Below are 22,628 nucleotides of genomic sequence, written 5' to 3' on the forward strand. Positions count from 1 at the left end.
CAAATATTGGCCGTCACCCCCAGAGTCTAATCGTCGTCAGACCGATAGACGATGGGTTCCGAGATTGACCATGACCAAGCCCTTTCCCTAACCTTAACCAAGTTGTTTTAGTTGCCTAATCATAACCTTAACCAAAACCTTAACCAAGTTGTTTTAGTTGCCTAACCATAACCTTAACCAAAACGTTAACTAAGTTGTTTTAGTTGCCTAACCATAACCTTAACCAAAACCTTAACCAAGTTGTTTTACTTGCCTGAACTTAACCATAACCTTTACCCTAACCTTCACCAAACTTGTTTTACATGTCTAAATTTAACCAAAGTCGTACTTGCCTAAACGTAACCATTAACCAACCTGATGGAGGGATGGAGTTCAATTTGTGGCGGAGGAACATATTAAATTTGTGGCAGAGGAACGTATTTCAATTTGTTGCGGGGGAACGTAATTTATTTTATGGTGGAGAAACGTTATTTTCCCAGACTACGTGTCCACAGGGAGTCATTCCTATGTTCCCAGGGAACTCTGAAGAACTGGTCCCCACTGACTTCAGTTGTTTGTGCTATGGAGTTGTGCTGGCAACCTCCCTGTGTGTTATATGGACAAATTTCACCTGTGACAACAGGTGAAAGACAACAACAAACTATGTAGTTAGCATGTCGGTAGACGATTCTTGCCAGGAAAATTTTGCGCATGAAGGGCATTCTTACTCTCCAGTTCAGAAATAACTGATGTTATAGCAGCATCTACACTAGCCTCTTTAGGAGCCGCCATTGTTGTGAACGAACAGTCGCCTTTCGCTGTCGTCACACCTAAGCCCCGCCCCCAGCTGCCCTCACAGGACGCTGATTGGTCCGAACCGCTGTGGTTCGGCCACAAACGCATAACTTGAAGCCTGGCAAGATGGATTCTCGTGTGATCGTGATCTCACGAATCCAGCTGCCTCGCAAGGTAATCTTGCACCAAATGTGCCTTCTAAGTTTTTTCTAGCTAGTTCGATTTCTAGCATTAGTGGTTAGCTTAGCACAAATTGAAATTCGTACTGTGTTGCTGTTCTCAACAAAGTTGGTACAGTCCCTAGGGGTGTTGTCATTAATGTGCCCACCAAGTTCCAAGGTCATAGGCCACTGTGACGTGGACATGTGATAGATTCATTGAATAATGTCAGAATCTGATTGGCTAATAACTCCTAACTAAAAATCTTTACCCAATCATCACGAAAAATGCTATTTATGTTTGGACATGTCCATGGACCATGCATATCAAATGGTGTCATTTGGACTTAAGGTTGAAGAAGATTATCAAAGGTTTCACAGAATTTCCAAGATGGCAACCAATCTACCCAGACGGACCTTATGGGTCTTTGAGGCAAATTTGTTCAGCATGCAAAATGACAGCTATATACCAAGTTTCAAGTATCTAGGTCAAACGGGGCAGCAGGGCTGACCGTTTAAGTTTGACTGCATGTTATAGCGCCCCCTGTGGCTGAAGTGCTACCAAACCGCTTGGCAACCTGCTTACCGGGGTGTGCTATGTGTGCACCAAATTTGAAAAACATCGACCAATCAGATGCTGAGCTACAGCCAATACCAAAGGGGGAAGAATAATAATTAAGAAGAATCTGACCAGAAACAATAACACCTAATAAAAAAGAAAATCTGGCCCATATTTCAGGCTGCTAATATACGCATGCGCTGTCCTCGTCCTATATTGCCTCAGGCAGACAGCGTAACCATGGCAACGGCTCTTTGATTCCACCTCTACCCAACACATGATGTTGTTACCATAGCGACCGTCCTGGCAAAGACCTGGAAAAAAGTTGTTTTTATTTCAAAAAATATAAAAACTACTTAAAAATATATATACATTTTAGCTTTGGATGCTAACACTTTCAGCTTGCCATTTCCTCCAAATAAACCCCCTATTTAATGTCAAATATCTTGGCACATTGTAGCGTCTGCTGTTTCAGCAAACTAAAATGTTTAATAGCCATTTTTTTTCTTTACCATCAGATACTGAAAATGTCAAGATGGTGTACTGTCTTATGGATTTGGTTGAGTTGATATGGAAATACTAATCATAATTTTGAAAACTAGAAAACTACCCATAATGCTGTAGACCATGATATGATGGTAAAATATACCAATCACAGACAACAACAATGTAGACATGCATTTTTTTTAATACACAGGTGTAAAGGGTTGATTTTGATTGTAAAGACATTTTACTAATATTTTATAAACTAAATAAGAATATTCTGGTTATTGAATCTTTACATTATATTTGGAAAATATCATAAACAGGCAAATGAAAACACTTTTTTTTTCCAAAATATAATTTGAATATTAAAATGGTATATAAGAAACAGTAAAGCAAGAAAAACCCTTAATGTTTGAAGGCTTATGTTATGTTTTTTTATTTAAATACACATAAACAGATTGTGTGTTGTTTGTGTGTGTCTTTATTTTTTATTTTTTTTTACCTCTTATACAATGTATCTTTGTACATTTTTTGTATATAATTGCATAATTGAAAATAAAGCATTTTGAAAAAAGGGATTTATGTTTCACTGTAGTATGATGAAATTCAGGTTAGTATTGATCAATTCTACAATAAATATGTAATCAGTCAAAGTGAATCATATCCATCATATCAGAGGTGGACCACACTGACTGGACCAGATCTAATTTTTTATTTAAAAAAAAAAGATTAATATTGGCCCCATTAGCAAACTGACAACCCTATTCATATTCTGCTGTACGGTTGTATTAACTATTAATGGGCTGGATGTATGAATTTTTTACGCTATATTTTGAATATATCATCCCTATCATCATATGAGTTATGATATCATCTTACAGGAACATACATGCAGAAATCCAGCAGCGTTTGCCATGGCAACTGCATTAAACGTCATTGGAAGCTGACAGAGAGAGAGAGAGAGAGAGAGAGAGAGAGAGAGAGAGAGGCAGGTAGAGAGACCCTGACAGAGACAGAGCTAATTCTTGTGCTATTTATCTCCACATTAACCAAATTAAAGAACCTCATTACAAAATACAGGAGGAGTGACATTTTTAATTCAATGCCCAAAATATGAAACCATCAGAAAAATATTCTTTCCAAAAAAAAAAATTATTTGAGTTTTTCTTTACCAGCTGGCTATATTTGAACTTGAATTGCAGTTATATTTCAACTTTATGACCATTGTTAGTAGCTAGATTTTAATTTTGATCATTTACTTTTTTGTAATTAATGTGTAATTATGTTTTCATTATTAAAATATTTACTTAATTAGACATTAGATTGTATTTCATCTAATTATCTAATCATAGCCTCTTTTGCATATAGCCTATCATTGTTCTGCTTTGGCAACAACGGTTGATTACCCTTCATGCCAGTTAATTAATTGAATTTGAACTGAATTGAATTGTATGTAATTGATGTTAATAATATTCTTTTTTTGTTTTTTTTTTGTTTTTTGTTTTTGTTTTACATTGTTCACATTTTTAATTATTACACGTGTAATATGCTTTGGCAATACAAACGTGTGAATTTTGTCATGCCAATAAAGTATCATTGAATTGAATTGAGAGAGAGAGAGAAAGAGAGAGAGAGAAGGAAGGTAGAGAGACCCTGACATAGAGAAAGAGACCCTAACACAGAGAGAGAGAGAGAGAGAGAGTGAGAGAGAAGGCAGGTAGAGAGACCCTGACATAGAGAAAAAGACCCTGACAGAGAGAGAGAGCGGGGAGAGAGTAGCCTACTGCATGCAAGTAGAAGAGCTCGTGCTTAGGCTTATCCACACCTGGGATTTTTTAAAGCAGTTTTACGAGCCAATAGGAAGCCGAGAGACAGAAGCGAACATATTTCTTCTTCTTCTTCTACATCTTTTTCTCCTGACTGAAATCAACAGGACGGGAGCCGCATTCTCCGCGACGCTGATGCTCTCCTTTCTTTCCTTCCAGAGACGCCGAGCAGAGCCAATGAAAGGAAAACAGAGGTATTGATTTCCTCCGCCGCCTTCTGTTTCCTCCCGAGGGAATTCAAAGAGCAAACCTGAACGATACACGGATATAAGATGGACATTCATGACGATATGGCGACACTGAGCGGTGAACGTAACGTGGCTTTTCATTTCTGTTTGGTTTCGCAAAACCTGTGGAAAACGGCGGGGAACATACTGAACGAAGCTGAAACATAAAGGAAAACAAACGGACCGAGCGAAACACCTATGCAAAGGGATTGACATTGATTTTTTTTTTTTTAGTTTAATAATTTATGCGGAGAGCGATGGAGATTGTACCAAAATGAGTAAAAATTGAAGGTAAAACGAGGCAGAGAGGGAGAGTAGAAGCGAGGCCTGTTCGCAACCAAATAACGGATATATAATATGCTAATTTACGGTCTGGAACAAAGATAACAATAAGAACAAGATATAAATCCGTGTATTCCAGCCAAATATCGACGCCATGACAACAAAATAACTTCCGGGTAAGTTAGGTAACTGTGTGCTAACCCTATTATTATTAAAATAGAGCAGGCTAAACGTACATACAGATGTTTCCTTTATTACTTAATAAATAATGCTTAGGCCTGTGCTGTGGTAACGTCAGCCTAAACCCACAATAACTGGGGTTGCTGCTTATTTTAACAGTAAGACAGGTAAACATATCAAAACACTAGCCTACTTATCACACACAATAGAATAGGCTACTATAGCATACTACAGTACGTGCTAACAATAAAGCAACTGCAACATTCCTCAAATTGCAATACTAAGAATAGTAGCCTACTGTACTACACCATACTATAGTAAATACTGTAGAACTGTGTAGTATAGCCTACTGTGGTACTATTCAAATTGCTACATCTACCATAATACTAGAGTAAATACTGTTGAATAATGTAATATACTGTGGTATTTTTCAAATGACCATATTACAGTTCTATCATAATACACTGTAGCCTACTATAGTAAAATATTACAATCCAATGCTGTAGTATATGTATAGTTATATAGTTTTCATGTGGGTGAACAAAACATTTATTCAGCAAAGCACAAATGTTGACCAAATATACTGTCAAAATCGAGAAGTACGTATGTAAAGCCTAAATAGCTGACCACCATTACAAATGCAAGCACCTGTCCACAAAGAGAATAAATATGAAAGTGGTAAAAGTGGACAACAGGTGGCTACATCTGAAGAGAATGAAAGCAAACTGATACACAAATAATAATGCAATGTAATTCCATGGGATATGAATCAGTGTTGGCAATTATACATGACCGTCTAAACGGTTATGGGTTTTTTTTACTCTAAGTTGAATCTATTTGACACAATCGCTAAATCCCTATACATGCATTTTTTGTGTTTTGTTCTTTTAGATCCATCACAGTGTGACTCAAACTCTAAAATCCAGGTAGAAGTGATGAGATGGGTGTATTTGCAGCCATCCCTCACTCACATTCACACTCTTGACGTACATATATACAGTATATACATCTGCAATATGAGATAGAAAAATGTATTCCCAGCTTTTATCTGCTACAGCAATTAATCGGAATTGACATTATGTGTAGAGTCACTCACAAAGACAATTTCTGACCTTTTTTCACCAGTTAGCTAATAAATGGTGTCAAGACAGTGTAAGTTTCACTGTAAGCTATCAGTAACTTACCAAAAAAAAACAAAGCATTGCACTAGAACCAGAAACTAGTCTGCATAAGGGTATTTCAGAATTAAGTTAGTGTAGGCTTTCTCTTCCTCTTTATCTATAATAGCCTCTGAACATGGATTTGTCTAAAGACTTGTCTATTTTTCCCCTCTGTGGATGGATTTTGAGATCGTTCAAATGGAAAAAAAGTACAAGCGGGAGAGGAGGAGCTGTCAGCAGCTACGTTTGAAACCAGACCACCGACGCGCACTAACGCTAATCTGAATGGATGTGCGTGAGAGGAGGGATGAATTTCATTTGGTCTTTTCTGCCCTCCATCCATGGATCCGTCTGTTAGCGCGGCCCTGCAGGGCGGCAGTGGCGGCAACTACACCGCTGACACCTCCGGTCCGAGCTTCACCCACCAGCTAGGCACCGCCGCACCTGTTGTTTCAGGGTAATTCCTTCTTTTTGTAATTAAAACTGCACTTGGCAACTGAATTATTTGACTGAAAGGGGAAGTGAGTAATTTATGACAGTGATTCTCAACCTTTTTCATATCAAGGACCCCCATTTGATGAGATTTTGTCTCTTGGACCCAAATCTGAGAATATTTTTATTGTTAGATATGGTTTCGTCCAGAATTCCATGACTATCTGTATTGTAGGTGGAGAGATAACAGAAACTATGATCAAAACAGTCATTCTTCTGCATTCTCTAATTGTGTTAACTTCTTGTAAACAAAATAATGCTGAAGTTTAACAATAGATCAATTTGCTGGGAACCCCCTCAAAGACCCCTGGTGGTCCCCGGACCCCACATTGAGAACCACTGATTTATGACTTATTTCAGCCTCTACTGGCGACCAGCAGGAATTGCAAAAACACTGACTAGGCATGGGACGATATATATAAGTTCAATATATCGCGATACAAAAATGTGACAATATGTATCGTGGGGCAGAAAAATGAATGAATTTTATTCTGCTGTAGTAATCACAAATGAGACAGCTTGCACATCAATTTCACAAGCTCTCCATCCAAATTATATTATTTGCACTTTGTAATGACATTTTTAAATTGTTGTTTACATTCTAGTAAGTCAGTGCCATCGCTTGAAAGATTTGTGGCTCAGAAATAAACAGAATTCTGCACAGTCAGACTTTGTTGTCACTGAACTTTTATTAATTACATTGTATCGTGGTTGCATTGAATCGTGAACCCTATATTACGTATCAAATCGCAACATAAGATAAGCATATAGTTCCATCCCTACATGGGACACCAGGTGAATGCAATTAACTAGTTGGTAGGATAGAAAACTACCATTACTCTGGGCCCGAGGACCAGGATTGAGAACCATTGAATTAGATGGTGGTTTTCAGCCCAGCTGTAGTGTAAACCAGACTATTCACCCCTTTAGAAAAACACTAACAAAGTAGAAGGGCACTCGGAGAGCGCAGACCTCCGCCAAGGTTCGTGCTATTATTGCTTGTTCATGAGTCGGATCCGGATCCGGATCCGCTCCAAAATTTAATGGGTTCTTCCTTGGCCCATGCTACACCCTTCCACCAGGTTTCATGAAAATTGGGCCAGTAGTTTTTCCATAATCCTGCTAACAGACAAACAAACAGACAAACGGCACCGAAAACATAACCTTCTTGGTGGAGGTAACCAGGAAGGAAGAACATGTTTAGGCCATGGAAGCTCTTCAACTTAGGTATGGAAAGGCAGGGAAAAGTCATGGAATTTCACATCAGGGCAACAGTGGGAACCCTGGCAAAGGTTAGACTGGAAGAAATTAGTTTACGCCAACGGTTCTCGATCCATTGGCTTAGGAAATCGGTGTCTTGCTTGAGGACACTTCAGTAGGGTGGATGCTTGCTGTCATGGAGGCTTGAACTCGTTGCTTTTCAGTCTCCTCACTCACTCTGCCACCCTGCTGCCCTTACACCCAGCATTGCCTTATTTCAATCAAGGGAAGTGGTTGGAAAACTTCTGCAGCCACCTTGACACTTGATTTATCAATTGCTAGCATATTCACAATGTCGATTTCCTATATCAGACGTAGGGTTAGACTGATGGCCTTTAAAAAACAAATCAGATATTAGCCCGTCAGCGTTGCCCAACCATATAATGGATATGATGCAGTTTGCTTCATTACATATTCATTGTAGAATTGATCAATACTACAGTGGTTGTTTATGGGAAGAAAATATTGGCTATCAGCAGTATCAGTGCAAAAATATCAGTATCGCCTTCCAAAAATCGGTTGGTCCCATGAATTTGTTTACTCTGAAAAAATGATATTATGCTGCCCACTTGTTCTCTACTCCTAATACAATCACCCCTCTTTGTTTTTGGTTTCCTAGGGTTGTTTCCATAGTGACCAGCCTGGTGACCGCCGCCACCGAGGCCACAGCGGGAATCCCAGCCGCAGGAAACCTCTCGGAATTCCGAGACCGACGAGGGAACGAGCTGGACCCGGTCCGCCAGGCCTCGACGCCCTCGGTGCTGAGCGCCGCCGAGCGGAACTCGGTCCTGCAGGGCGTCACGGTGGCCGCCCAGGCCCTGGTCCTCCTCTCCATCTTCCTCCTCTCCAGCCTCGGCAACTCGGCGGTCGTCATCGTCATCATCAAGCACCGGCAGCTCCGGACGGTCACCAACGCGTTCATCATGTCGCTGTCGCTGTCCGACTTCCTCACGGCCGTCCTGTGTCTGCCGTTCTCCTTCGTCATGATCTTCAGCAAGGACGGGATGTGGATGTTCGGGGATCGGTTCTGCGTGGCCAACGGATTCTTCAACACCTGCTTCGGTATCATCTCCACTCTAACCATGACTCTAATCTCCTTCGACAGATACTACGCCATAGTGAGGCAGCCGCAGGCCAAAATAGGGCGCCAGAAAGCAACTCAGCTGTTGGTAGCCGTGTGGATAACGGCGGTTGTTTTCTCCCTGCCTTGGTATCTCTTAGTCCGAACACCTACAGAAATCCATAAGCGGGGCTTCTACCACTGTATGTACGTATTCCACTCTGGGACCTCCCGCATGGGGACGGCTTATAGCATCTCCCTTATTGTAGTATGTTATCTATTACCCTTCTCTCTCATGTGTTTTTGCCATTACAACATCTGCAAGACAGTTCGGCTTTCCGAAATCCGCGTCAGGCCGGTGACCACGTACGCCTACTTGTTACGCTTCTACAGTGAAATGCGAACAGCCACCACAGTATTGATTATGATCGTGTTTATTATTTTTTGCTGGGGGCCATACTGTTTAATGGGGTTGGTCACGGCAATGGGGGACTATACGTTCAACCCCGCCATGGACACGGTGGCTATCTGGCTCGCCTGGGCAAACGGGGCGATCAACCCTCTAATCTACGCCCTGAGGAACCCCAACATATCCATGTTGCTGGGGCGCAGCCGAGAGGAGGGCTATCGGACTAGAAACATCGCCGCGTACCTGTCCAACCAAACCCAGAACCGCGAGGGGCGGCCGAACCAAGCCGAGCGGATCAGGGACCGCTACGTGAGTCGGGTCGGAGTGAACAACAACAGCCGGCTGTCGAGTTCCAGTCCCGGAAAGGGGGGGGGGGGAGGAGGAGGAGGAGGAGGAGGAGGAGGAGGAGGAGGAGGGGAGGTGGCGATGTGGGCCTGTAAAAACCCCGCTGTGTTCTTCTGCCGAGACGCCCAGCCGGACACCGCGGCGCTCCCCAACTCTGTCAGCGGGCCAAAAGTGAAGACGGCCGATACCAGCTTGTGACATTGTTTTTTGGAATATTTTGAAATATCCGAGTTTTTTGCAACGCATCCGTGTTTCGTAGTTACGGACCTACAGGAGGCTGCTGCCAGTTTGGGACGTTTTTGGAAAATTCTAGGTGACACAGGGACAGAAAATGATGTTCTTGAGTGGACTAGAATGATCTGTTGATGGATTATGGCTGGATTTTATAGCTATGTTTTAACTCTTTATGGCACAGATCTGATCTTCATTTTGATGATTGAAGAATACCTCATGGAATTTTTCTCTTCAGACCAGGGGCCGGTTACACAAAACACCTTAAGTTTTCTCCTTAAGTATGACACTTAAGGCTTAATTTCTCCTTAGCTGAGGGACTTACTTAAGGGTGTTGCACAGAATCCCTTAAAAGGTTTCCTTAGTTAAGGAAAAACGTTAAGGCATTTACTGCATTGAAAGAGATTTTACAGCGGTAAAATTCTACAGTTTCCATGGAGACCGTTTGTTTGCTTACACTTGCGCTTGTGATACCTGTTATCGCCTCACCTGTTATCGTCTCACAGAGTCGGCCTATAGATAGTAAAAAAATGGCAGAAGAAAAGAAGACAAGAAAACCAAATTGGTCAGAGGAGGAAAAGATTATACTTCTGGAGGAATACAATAAAAGAAAGCACATACTAAAAAGTAAATTTGATCCGCAAATAACAGCAAACAGAAAACAACAAATGTGGGAGGAAATTCAAGAAGTCTGGTGAAGAGGTTCATCCAAGAGGTCAAAAAAAAATACGACAACTTCTTCATTTATCGCCATAAACTCGGCCATGTTGCGGTTAAGAGAGTCAGAGGTACCTTACGTTTTTTTTCCTTACTTTGGTTGCTAAGGTCTTTTGTGCATCGGTTTAGCTAACTTTAAGGGATTCCTTAAGTATAAGACCAAGATAAGGAGAAAACCTTAAATACTTAAGTGAACATTTTAAGGAAACCTTAAGGAGAAGACTTAAGGGTGTTTTGTGCAACCGATTTTATTTTAAGGAAACCTTAACTCGGACTTTAAGGAAAATCTTAACTTAAGGTGTTTTGTGCAACCAGCCCCAGGGGTTCTTAAATATTTTCCTGTCACAGACCCCCATTTGATCAGATTTCATCCCAGGGACCCATATGGGAAGATTATAGTTGTGGATTTAGTATTGAGTTGTAGAACTGTCTACACTGTATGGTTGAGATAATAGTCGTGATAGAGAAACCTAGGGTTACAACAGCCATTCATATTCATTCTCTAGTTGGGATAATTTCTAGGGAATTTCTCATTTTGCTAGGGACAGTCTGGAACTCCTCTGTCCCGCTCTGTCCCACAAAGGCGTAAATTTCAGATTATGTGTTCATGTGTAAATGCAGCATATGTATGTGCCAAACATTGTGGTGAAACACACATATATTTTAATGAAAGGATATAGCATTCCCTTAATTCTAATCCATAAATCTGTGTTTTTGGAAACCCCTTCCTTTTAAACATACTGTACGTGTCGTTTTCATCATGTCTGTGTCTGTCTACCTATTTTTATGGCAGTTCTGCTTTATTAATCAATATAAAGAAGGTATGAGCTGGAATGTGGCTCAATGTGGTTTTGGCCTGGATTCACACAGAAGCATCATAAAATTTTTAATCTTGTGAGCTAGATTTGATCTTTTTTTGACTGCTGGTACAACAGGGAAAAGCTGTTGGAAATGGAAACACATTTTTCTGATATTTTGTGAATCCCACCGCAGTTATATCATGGTCTTATGTCCTCCAATGTCAAATCTGGTGAGGGGGATCACAGTTCACTAGCAGCACATGAGACAATAATATTTGAATATCTTGGTTAAATAGTCTTTGGTCTTTACCTGTTTTCAAACTTGTCCCTGCAAGTCACCATACCATACCTCTGACCGCGAGCCAATCACATCAAAGCAACACAATGACTCCGTATCAAACAGGCTCCTGATAGGCTGCCTGTTACGCTGCTATCTGTTCATCTCTTTATTGAAGGTTTCAAACAGTACCTGATTCTATACAGGACATAGAATTTAAAACAAGCAGGGTGAGATACTGACATACATATGGAGAATACATATTATTTTGGCCGACTCAAACTTGAGTGGTTAAAGGAATAGTTCACCTAAAAATGAAAATTCTGTCATCATCTCAAGAACTGGTCCCCATTGACTTCAGTTGTTTTGGAGAAGGCTGCTACCAAGTTGTGCTGGCAACCTCCCTGTGTGTTATATGGACTAACAGATTTCACCTGTGTTTCATTTGGCATGAGGGTGAGTAGATGAATTTTCATTTTTGGGTGAACTATTCCTTTAACATCATACCTGGGTTAGAATAACCCAGGTATGATACTCCCACTTTTGGTTTTCACCACCTGTCAGACTTGCACAGCATTATGGGTACCTTTTGATGTCAATAAAAAGCACAGAGCAGTACTTACTATTACTACTACTATTTTTTTCGCTGTATCAGAAGTAAGCTACTATTGCGCAGTCAAAGAGGGAGGGGGAATATTCTGTTTACTGGTTTATTTATGCAACAGAGACTCAATCACAGGCTATTAAAGGCTCATGTAAACAACCTGAATAAGACTTTAACCAGTATGAGCAGTAGTCTGTTTACTCTGGTATGGAAATGTAGCCAGCCAAGATGTGTGTTGTCCCTAACTAGACACGCATACATATTCAAACATGACTCATCCTGAGAAGATTGTACATGTTGAGAAAAGACAGATATTTGGGCCAAATCTTATGTAATCAATGTTGTAGTCAATTGTTGTTGTTTGAAGGCCCTCCTACCACACCAAGGTCTGTTCAAAAATCTGGCAAATTTTTTTTTTGCCTTACAAATCAGCAAAAAACACACATCAGAAAATATAATTTGAGACTTTTGTACTAATCGGTAGGGTACTCTGGTAAATTCGGCATACATATAATCCCCCCCCAACAGCTGGAATTATAATGGACCGGCCCATTTATGCACCGGGGAAGTAGTGTACTTACCTTTGATATGTTCCAAAAATCCACAGACAGGAACTGTGGTAATGTCAGTATCCTATTCACGGCAAGTGTTTGAATAGAATTTTAGAATATAAAAAAAAAAAGTTGCTAACTCGGTAAAACATAACAGAACGTTCAGTGTTGATGATTCTGAAAACAGTCCAACTGGTGCCACCATGCTGATGATGGTCTTGCTCTATAGACTTTTGGACACAGTGCAATTGCTTTGCTTTAGAGAACACTTGGGTTATGCTGCACAAGCTGTTTTGAGTTCTTTTTTTGCTAATTTTGCGACTCTAAAAAACACATTCCCATTCACTTCTGTTGTTTTGGAGAAGGCTGTGGATTCTGTGGATATAATACTCAACCAATTTTTGGGTGAACTATTTGTTTAAGCATTGACAATATGGAAGTCCTGTCTTAAGGGGCACCACTTTTTGGCCTGACATTGGCTTTCTTTAGGGATGTGAGTTTTTGAACTCAAGCCAGTAATCTCAGCAGCTTGCCAATTAATCGTTGGCATCAATATAAATATTAAAAAAAACTGTAGATGTGATACATCCCTCTGTACCCTGAGGTCTAGGTTGTTGTTTTTTTTGTTTGTTTTTTTCATGGCATTATTTAAATTCAAGGCACCACCATGCATGCATTAATTTACGTATTCCATAATAAATATGACCAGATTTCAATTATGGTCAAATATTATGATCAAATAAATTGTTCATTGGCATCAGGGAATTCATAATATAGACACAATTAAAGTTCAAACATAGTTTTAAACATGTATGTTGTGCACTCATATGAAAAGGTTACCTTATGCAGAATACAGACACACACACACACACACATACACACGCACATCTTTCACTGTGTGTAGAAACACTCTTTGTAGAATCAGAAGAATCAGAAATAAACACGCTGCAAGAGAGGTTTCAATTATTCCTCCAAGCATACAGTACTTGGCTTTGACCATTTCACTCCTGTAAAATCTGAAGTCCTTTGGTGCTTTATGCAGCAGCCTAGTAATCCTTTCAGGAGAGAGAAGCTGACCGCCTCTATTCCTCATCCTCTTTCACCGTTTCAGCTGTGTCCATGAGATCATTTGAGAGCTGAGATCAGAAATTGTCTGTCGCTCATAGGCGTGATTGCTTGTAACGTTTGTTCAAGGCATGTCACTCAAAGGACTTCCTGATTCTAGAATTCCACTGGAGACCGGAGGAGTGGAGCTGCCGCAGGGTTCCTTCACTCTGAGATGAAGACATTGAGATGGAACCGCCTCCCGTCAATCCAAAGCGTTCTCTATGCGCGACCTAATGATGCACGGGAGAAAAAGTCACGTTGTAATTTCTTCTTGTGGATTGTTCGGTACTGTAGGAATGTAACGTGGTTTCCAAATCTGGTCACACGCAGCACCTTTTATCTGTTGGTTCTCAAGCAGGTTCAAGCAAGTCCAGAAGTCCAGAAGCAGGGGAGCTAGTTGGTTAGGGATCTGTTGTTCCATGGTTTCTTTTTTTTTCCTATCCTCCCTACATCCTGCAAACTCAAGATTTATGTTATATAGGAGTTGCGTATTCAGTCAGTGGCCATGGTCCAAATCCAAGACCTCATGCATTCCCGACAGATTTGTATGCGCTTGTAGATGCAAGTCCCCGCACCACACCACACCACTCCACTCCAATACCATACCCCTTATCTATCCTTTTTTTCCTTCCCCTTGTCCCTCCCTTCCTGTCCTCGACTCCCACCCCCAGGACCTTCCTCGTGTACTCGTAGACGACGTAGGACATGCTGACAGCGGGGACGGCTTTCGTGAGGTCTAGGTTGTTAACGTGGATCACATTGTGGTAGAGCCTCGATGACAAAATCAGCTTTCACCGCAACCCATTTTTTTGTCTCAACAGTATTCACATATGACAAACTCTCCATTGAAATGAACACCAATGCCTTTCTTTGACTCTCCACTGGAACCAATTCTAATGACACTATTCAGTATAACATTTAGACCGGTGGTTCTCAACCTTTTTCATATCAAGGACCCCCCAATTTTATTCCACATTTGAGCCACTGACCCCAATTTAATGAGATGTTGTCTCTCAGACTCAAATCTGAGAATATTTTTATTGCTAGATATGATTTTGTCCAGAATTCCATGACTATCTGTATTGTAGGTAGACGATAACAGTAAAATATGATCAAAACAGTCTTCTACATTCTCTAATTGTGTTAACTTCTAAATGAAATAATGCTGAAATTTAACAATTCATCAACTGGGGACCCCCTGAAACCCCCTCAAGGACCCCTGGTAGACCCCACGTTGAGAACCACTGATTTAGACCATGTGACAGTAAATGTCTCCATTAAAACCCATAGTAGTGACGTTCTTTGTAGCCAGGATTAATCAAATTCTTTCAAACGGGATGGCAGCAGTGGCTCACGCTGCTCTGTACCACGAAAGCCGTTTCATCGATCCACATCCTGTACCGAACCCCGAAGGTCATCTGCGTTTGAAGATCGTTTGCCTAAAGGTCTATTTAAAGACTAACACAGCAAGGGACAGGGGATCTGAGGGAGGACTGGAGGGGACAGCACCCCATTTGTCAGCACAGGGTTTGAAACACATCCCTCTTTTGTTTATCGTGACATTTTCAATTCTAGCCTAGTTACTGGTCAGCTGTTCTTCGCTGAGCAGTCGTCACAGTATGTTTCCATCTCACTGTCAAGCGAGGTTTACACAAACTTTTGAAATGTCGCAAAAAAAACAAAATATGAATCAGGTGTGTTTCCATCAGCATGAATAAAGGATCTTTCAAGAATTGATTAGTATTAATTAGAAATGGGCAATTTGTTCTTGTTCTTCAGTGTCAGCTAAAGTTTGCCGTATTTCATGCTCTCATTTGGAGATGAAAACAAAGAAATGCACTTTATAATATTCTAATGCATCAACCATACAACCATGATGGGAGTTTTATGCATGGGAGCCACATCCATTGGATGGATGTCTGGCTGGATGTCTATGGGATCAAGTAACAAGCTACTTGACCCCATATCATCCAGCAATTGAGCTGAGCTGGACTAAGCTCACATGTTCCAACATACCTTCAAACTGCATAATGATAAACGTCACACGTTAAACTTAAATGATGGCCGCAACCAAGAAGCAGCACTTTTGGGGAGCAGATGAAACACATGCTAAGAGTTTTGAGAGACATGGACCTAATGTGTTTTCTTGATGGGCGAAAACATCCCAATGGTGACATTTTTAGACATGTTTCAGAGAAGTTGAGAGAGGGTGGTCATCCCAGAACGAGCGAGCAGGTCCATGTCTGATGGAAAGCTTTGAAGGCTGCGTACTTCCAAGCTAAAAAAACAAAACGCAACCAGTGGCTCCAACCCATCCACACTACCACATTTTGACCTACTTGGCAAAATTCTATCACAAGGACTTCTGGCTACAGTCGGCGACTATGGGTTCGACATCAGAATTACACCGGACGACAAAAATTACGACGTCGAAGAGGGTGGCGATGATCAACGTAGGCTAGCCAGGTGCAACATTAGCCAAGCTAACCTCTAGTATTATTCTTAGCTGACTTTCCCCTTTTTCCTGTGGTACCTGAAAATGTTGCTGTGGTATTCCTGCGGTACTTCATTTTGGTGAGGTCAAAACTCCAGCAACACTTGTAGTATATAGAACAACTTTATTGTTAGACCAACGCGTTTTGGCTTGTGGCCTTCATCAGGGACCCTGATGAAGGCCACAAGCCGAAACGCAGACTTTAGACTTTTTTCCCTTCTCCATGCACCTTGGAAGTAGGTGAAGTTGTGCCAGAAACCCCTACTCTACAGTACTTCATTTTGGTACCACAGGCCAAGCAAATTTTGTGGTACATTACCACAGGCTTTATGGTAAAGTACCATAGATTTACCACACACTATGTCCTGTGGTAATGTACCACACGCTTTATGGTAATGTACCATATATTTACCACACACTGCATGTCCTATGGTAATGCACCACATTTTTATGGTATTTTTCCACATGGTCAGTTCCAGCATTGGATGAGACATCTGGACTCAAACTGACAAATAAAACATCTTAGGGAATACGGATTAAGCATACATGCAGCATTCACAGTATTTTAATAGAAACTCATAGGGAGAGTGCATACATTTTAATCGAAGTGTCACGGCAAAAAAAACCCCCAAAAAACTGTATTATGACATGAAATGAAAAGGCTTTTTTGAGATATTTTCTGCGAACTCAGAATTTTTACATCTAAAAAGACTATCTACAGTATAAATCAGCGTTTGTTGTATACAAAAGTGATAATTTAATCCCATTAAACATGTTAACATTCCCCGATAGTGTCAGTAGAGCATTTAGCTTGATAGTGGTGCTGTTGGCTGGCTAACCACTATAGAAACTAGTAAATAAAGATCTCTCTTTTCACTCATATCAGCCATTTGTTTACACTTTCAACAGAGGGGCGCATGGAAGACACCAAAGAACATGCTGACACAGGATCCACTTAACTAGAAGCAGGGGAACATGGCTCTACATGACTATTAAATAATGTATAAATTAATACCTTAGTTAACATGAACACCATTAGTAAATTACACATTAGTTAACTGTTAATTAAGGGTTAGTTAATGCTTATTAAGCATTAACTAACCCTTATTAAGCATTAACTAACCCTTAACTTAGTGACCCTTATTGTAAAGTGTTACGAATAAACCTAAACTTCAAACTTTTCTATTTAAAATATGATGTGTGCTTTGAGCTATGTATTTTACCTGCAAAATTCTTGATGTTTACATACAGGAGCAGATGCGTCACAGAAGAACAGGAAGAGAAGGCATACCTCAGCCATGTCTACCTGTTTTTCTCAGCATCAAGCTTCTGTAGAGAGACTGCAGAATAACCAAAACTGATGGATAGAGTCAGGAGAGGGAGCAGTGTAATAAATATAATTTTTTCACATAAAGTCATCTCCTCTGTTCATTATATGGGTTTAAATTCAAACAAGCTTGGAATTCAGTCTTTTTGGCTTTTGACGTCTTCCAAAAAGCAGTGTGTAGTCGGGTCACATTTCAGATGTCTATGAGTTGTTAACAGCTCCACCAAATAGTGATTTTTCCCTCTAAACCTCACATGGTTTCATTTCAATAAATGTTCAAATGATCCAATATTTCAGCAAAAATCAAAGATTAGAGAAAAAGTCCAAAAACTGAAAACAGATTTGTGTATCAGAACTTTGTTTTTTCTTCTTTCCTCTCCCATTAATCATCTCACGACCCCTCAGATTTATCCGGTGACCCTTTGGAGGGGCCCGACCCCTAGGTTGGGAACCACCGGACTAAACTAGCTAACTGTATATAAAGTAGTTCAAACTAGCTCCACCTCCAGCAGCTACAACAGTAACATGCTGCTTACACACTGATGCTTCAGTATTAATAATCGAATGATGTCATATATAATAAAATATCAGTCAGAGGGACCAAACCACTACTTTTACTTTAATACTTTAACTACATTTTGCTGCTAATACTTATGTACTTTTACTTAAGTAGGATTTTTCATGCAGGACCTTTACTTGTAATGGAGTATTTTTACATTGCTGTATTGGTACTTTTACTTAAGTAAAGGATCAGAGTACTTCTTCCACCACTGGTTAAATATCAGACACCATCAATAACTCACGCTACAGCAGCACACTGTATTCCCCATATGCAGGGCCCTTGAGGCTCTGCACAGCCTTCTGTAAGCGCATACCATAATTCCCCTAAGCGTTTGCGCATTGCAAAAAGTGTGAATGAACCAGCGAATACACAGATCCCGGCCTGAGAGCCTGAGGTGCTCCCAGGCACCTTAGAAACAGTCTGGCCTGATTTTCAGTGCCGTGCAAATGTGTCTGAAATGTACACAGGCCTTTCCAGCAATGATTTATGGGAGAGTTTAACTGAACCTAAACAGACCAGTCAGGAATGTCTACATATTTTAAGTATCACTTCAGTTTTGTCACACACACACACACACACACACACATTCATTCCATGTGTGTTTTGGCATATAGCAACCAGCAGAGAGAGATGTTTTCTGGACTGGTATGGTTGGACAACACATAGGAGACACATATACACACACACACACTGCAAACATAAACCCACACATACATACATGCACTATGAACAGAACACACACACACACACACACACACACACACACAGCTCTCCCAGCCTCCCTCATACACACACCCTTGATACTGCCTGGAACACACCCTGTGCACCTTGAAGACGTGCTCACACACAATACACACGCACGTTTGCACGATTACACATACACACATTTCTGAGATGGTTGGCGTATGTGTCCAAGCAAACCTTACAGTGTGCGATGTGTGGGTTTGTGGGTGTGTGTTGCAGTGTGTGTTGCAATGTCATGGGAACGTTACCTTGAGTCTTCTTATTCCCAAATTGGTGACAATATGAAACCTATTTACTATAAATCATGCTTGAAGAAAAAGCACGTTAATGCATACATCTATAAATGTTAAATACAACTCTATGGGCCACTGTGGTGTCCCTCTTACAGGATCTAGAATAATACTTTTAGAAAATAAGGCATTGTCTCCCCAATAATAATTCTAATTCTAAGTCTCCCTCTGCAACACCTGACCCAGCCAGGATTTTCAGGTGATGTTTACACACCCTCTGGCAGCCATATTGGATTTCCTCAGCTCATGACACCGGTGGCTGTGAACCAAGGTTATTATTGTTTTGCATTTTTCATTAGTTTTTATTTTTATTTCATTTTGACTTTTTGTTTTCAATTTCAGTTTAGTTTTAATTTGTTTTTAAAGCGGGTTTGCTAGTTTAGTTTAGTTTTTATTTTTTGAAAATGCTTAGTTTTAGTTTAGTTTTTATTAGTTTCAGTGTTAGTTTTAGTCTTTTTTTGTAATATGGGGTATTTGTCAGGGGCGAGATTCAAAAATTCAAAATACTAGGCTGATGTATGAAATTGACAAAGACGAAAACTAAAGACATTTTCTCTATAATTTTAGTTTATTTTAGTTAGTTTTGTAAACACATACAGTTTCAGTTAGTTATCGTTTTTTTGTAAAGCCTCGTTTTTATTTTTATTTCAGTTCGAAAACTTTTTCACACCTAGTTTTCGTTATTTTGTTAGTTTTTGTTAACGATAATAACCCTGCTGTGAACAGCTGATTGTGTTTCTAAATGTACAACCTGTCCGTCTCAACAGAATTAAATAGACAGGGTTCATTTGTGTGCTGTTTTTGACTGGGAACTGATCATTTCATCACCGACACATCTGATTTGTGGTGACATCATGTCAGCTTGTTAGCTTGCTAACCATCTGGGCAGCTAACCATCACTGTGGTCTTGTAAACGCATACTAGCTAATTAAGCTAACATGCATGAACACATTCTCTACCCCCTCATAGATCAATCTGGTAACACTTTACAATAAGGGTACATTAATTAAGGGTTAGTTAATGCTTATTAAGCATTAACTAACCCTTAATTAACAGTTAACTAATGTGTCTGGTAATCATTTACTAATGGTGTTCATGTTAACTAAGGTATTAATTTATACATTATTTAATAGTCATCTTTATAAACTATTAAATAATGTATAAATTAATACCTTAGTTAACATGAACACATTAGTAAATTACACATTAGCTAACTGTTAATTAAGGGTTAGTTAATGCTAATTAAGCAACTAACCCTTAACTTAGTGACCCTTATTGTAAAGTGTTACCATAAATCCTATACGCCAGTCAACTAGGTCACAGTAGACGACAAATGTGCACCACCAGTTTGTTGTACTTTGACAGCTGTTTATTACAGCTGTCAATCCACATTTAAATTTACCAGTTCCTATATTCACCTTCAATCAGATCTGGTTTAGGAAATGAGAGACACTGAAGGGTTAATCTGTGCATCATAAACGAACAGTAAGATGTTATCTTATCCATCACATCATGAAATGACAAATGACATGAGAATGCCATGAATACTCCTGGATGATTATTCACTCTTCTTCCCTTTCTCTGTGTGTTAAGAAGCCGGGTGACATTCCAGAGTACGTGAGACGAACACACACACACACACACACACACACACAGCTACCTGGCTAGTATTGTTGCGCGGCAGTGAAGCATCAGTGATGTGACAGTGTGTTGTTCTTTCATGTCTGATGTTGAAAACCACACTGATGGATAATGTCAGCTAGGATAAACTCATTACCACAGAAAGCTTGTCTGTCACATTAACTGTCTTTCATTGTCGATACCTCCCCATGCATTCAGCAAAACGTCCAAGTTTATACAGTGCAATTACCACTCTCTAAAGGAATAGTTCACCCAAAAATGAAAATTCTGTCATCATCTACTCCCCCTCATGCCAAATGAAACACAGGTGAAATTTGTTAGTCCATATAACACACAGGGAGGCTGCAGCACAACTTGGTAGCAGCCTTCTCCAAAACAACTGAAGTCAATGGGGACCTGTTCTTTAGAGTTCCAAAACAAAAACAGCCAAACAATCACACTGTGAATAGAAAGACCTATACACCATTATTTGTTGCAAATCAATCAGCTGTAGTTAAGATTTGCACTAAATGATGGTGTAAATATACTGTAGGTCTTTTTGGAACTCTGAAGAACTGGTCCCCACTGACTTCAGTTGTTTTGGAGAAGGCTGCTATGGAGTTGTGCTGCAGCCTCCCTGTGTGTTATATGGACAAACTTCACCTGTGTTTCAACTGGCATGAGGGGGAGGAGATGATGACAGAATTTTCATTTTTGGGTGAACTGTTCCTTTAATGCAGTAGTTCACAACAACTCCATGAAAGATCTTCACGATGTTCTTAAGTTCTCTTCACTCTACATCACCGAACTCCCTCAGGAACCCCAGTCCCACCAATCCTCACCGGGGATCCTCATCTAAAAACTGCAGGATCAGCGTTTTTTTTAGATGGTGCCGGTTGCCACAGGTACATCAGTTGCATGAGTCGTCTCCTGGTTTCCTACAAATCTGAAATATGGCATTTTAAAATTTCAGTAATTTCAGAAGAAATGGGTCGAAGGCAAACTACATGGTATGGTAGAGCAGAATCATGGATGTAATTGAAAAATTTTATTCATTTATTTATTTTATTTATTTCTATTTTTACAATAAATACTTCAGTCATGTAAACAGGATTGTTATGGGGAGTTGCCAGTTCATGCAATCATGTAAACGGCTTAATCAAATTATCGCCTATTTGCAATAGTGCCATTACTGTGTGCACGTAAACATAGCCACACTTTTTAATAACCAATGTAAAACAAACTACAGGCAACCTAAAACATAATGGAAACACATTTTATTTTACTCCAAAGTTATTTGTAACTGCACTCTGAATACTGTGTGCATCATTGTCTTCCAACATAAAACCGATGAAAACATGGTGACAGGGATTTCAGTATGTCCAGAAATGTGAATTCAACTTAAAAAAGGGACATCATGGGGCATCCTGGTGGCCCGGTGGTCTAAGGCAGTGGCTCTCAATGTGGGGTCCGGGGACCACCAGGGGTCCTTGATGGGGCTCCAGGGGGTCCCGGGCAAATTGATGAATTGTTAAATTCACCATTACTTCATTTACAAGAAGTTAACACGACAAGAAGTAAGTAGATAATGTAGAAGAATGACTGTTTTGATCATAGTTTCTCTGTTATCTCTCTACCTACAATACAGATAGTCATGGAATTCTGGACAAAATCATATCTGACAATAAAAATATTCTCAGATTTGGGTTAGAGAGACAAAATCTCATTAAATGGGGGTCCGCGGCCCTAGTGTGGACTAAATTAGGGGTCCTTGATACGAAAAAGATTGAGAATCACTGGTCTAAGGTGCATACCATGTAACCACGATGTCCTGGGTTCAGATCTAGCCCAGTCTTCCCTGTCTCTCCACTTTCAACTATCTAATAAAGGCAAAAAAAAAAGCCAAAAAAAGGGACCTCATTGGCCCTTGGCAGTATATTTAGGGTGCCATATACTCACGCCTTGTGAACTCTAAATACATACATTTTTACAAAACTTTGTAGCAAACCAAAATGTGCAAATAGTTAATGATATGTGCACATTTTTGAGTGTCTTTCTATCTATGGAATCGATTGTTGGACGGTGC

General features: G+C 40.1%; 1 protein-coding gene across 1 annotated transcript; it reads left to right on the plus strand.

Moving 5' to 3' along the window:
• The first annotated feature begins 5,874 nt into the window (after window positions 1-5,874).
• Window positions 5,875-9,785, plus strand: gpr135 (G protein-coupled receptor 135). Its single transcript, XM_071543685.1, has 2 exons — window positions 5,875-6,109; window positions 7,994-9,785. Exons 1-2 carry the CDS (start codon window positions 5,994-5,996, stop codon window positions 9,414-9,416), a joined length of 1,539 nt encoding a protein of 512 aa, XP_071399786.1. The 5' UTR covers window positions 5,875-5,993; the 3' UTR covers window positions 9,417-9,785.
• The last annotated feature ends 12,843 nt before the right edge of the window (window positions 9,786-22,628 follow it).

Source organism: Centroberyx affinis, unplaced genomic scaffold (assembly GCF_046629955.1).
Source record: "Centroberyx affinis isolate AG114_WGS23_722 - 3 ecotype Tasmania unplaced genomic scaffold, CSIRO-AGI_Caff_v1 ptg000021l_1, whole genome shotgun sequence".
In the NCBI taxonomy this organism is placed as follows: Eukaryota; Metazoa; Chordata; class Actinopteri; order Beryciformes; family Berycidae; genus Centroberyx; species Centroberyx affinis.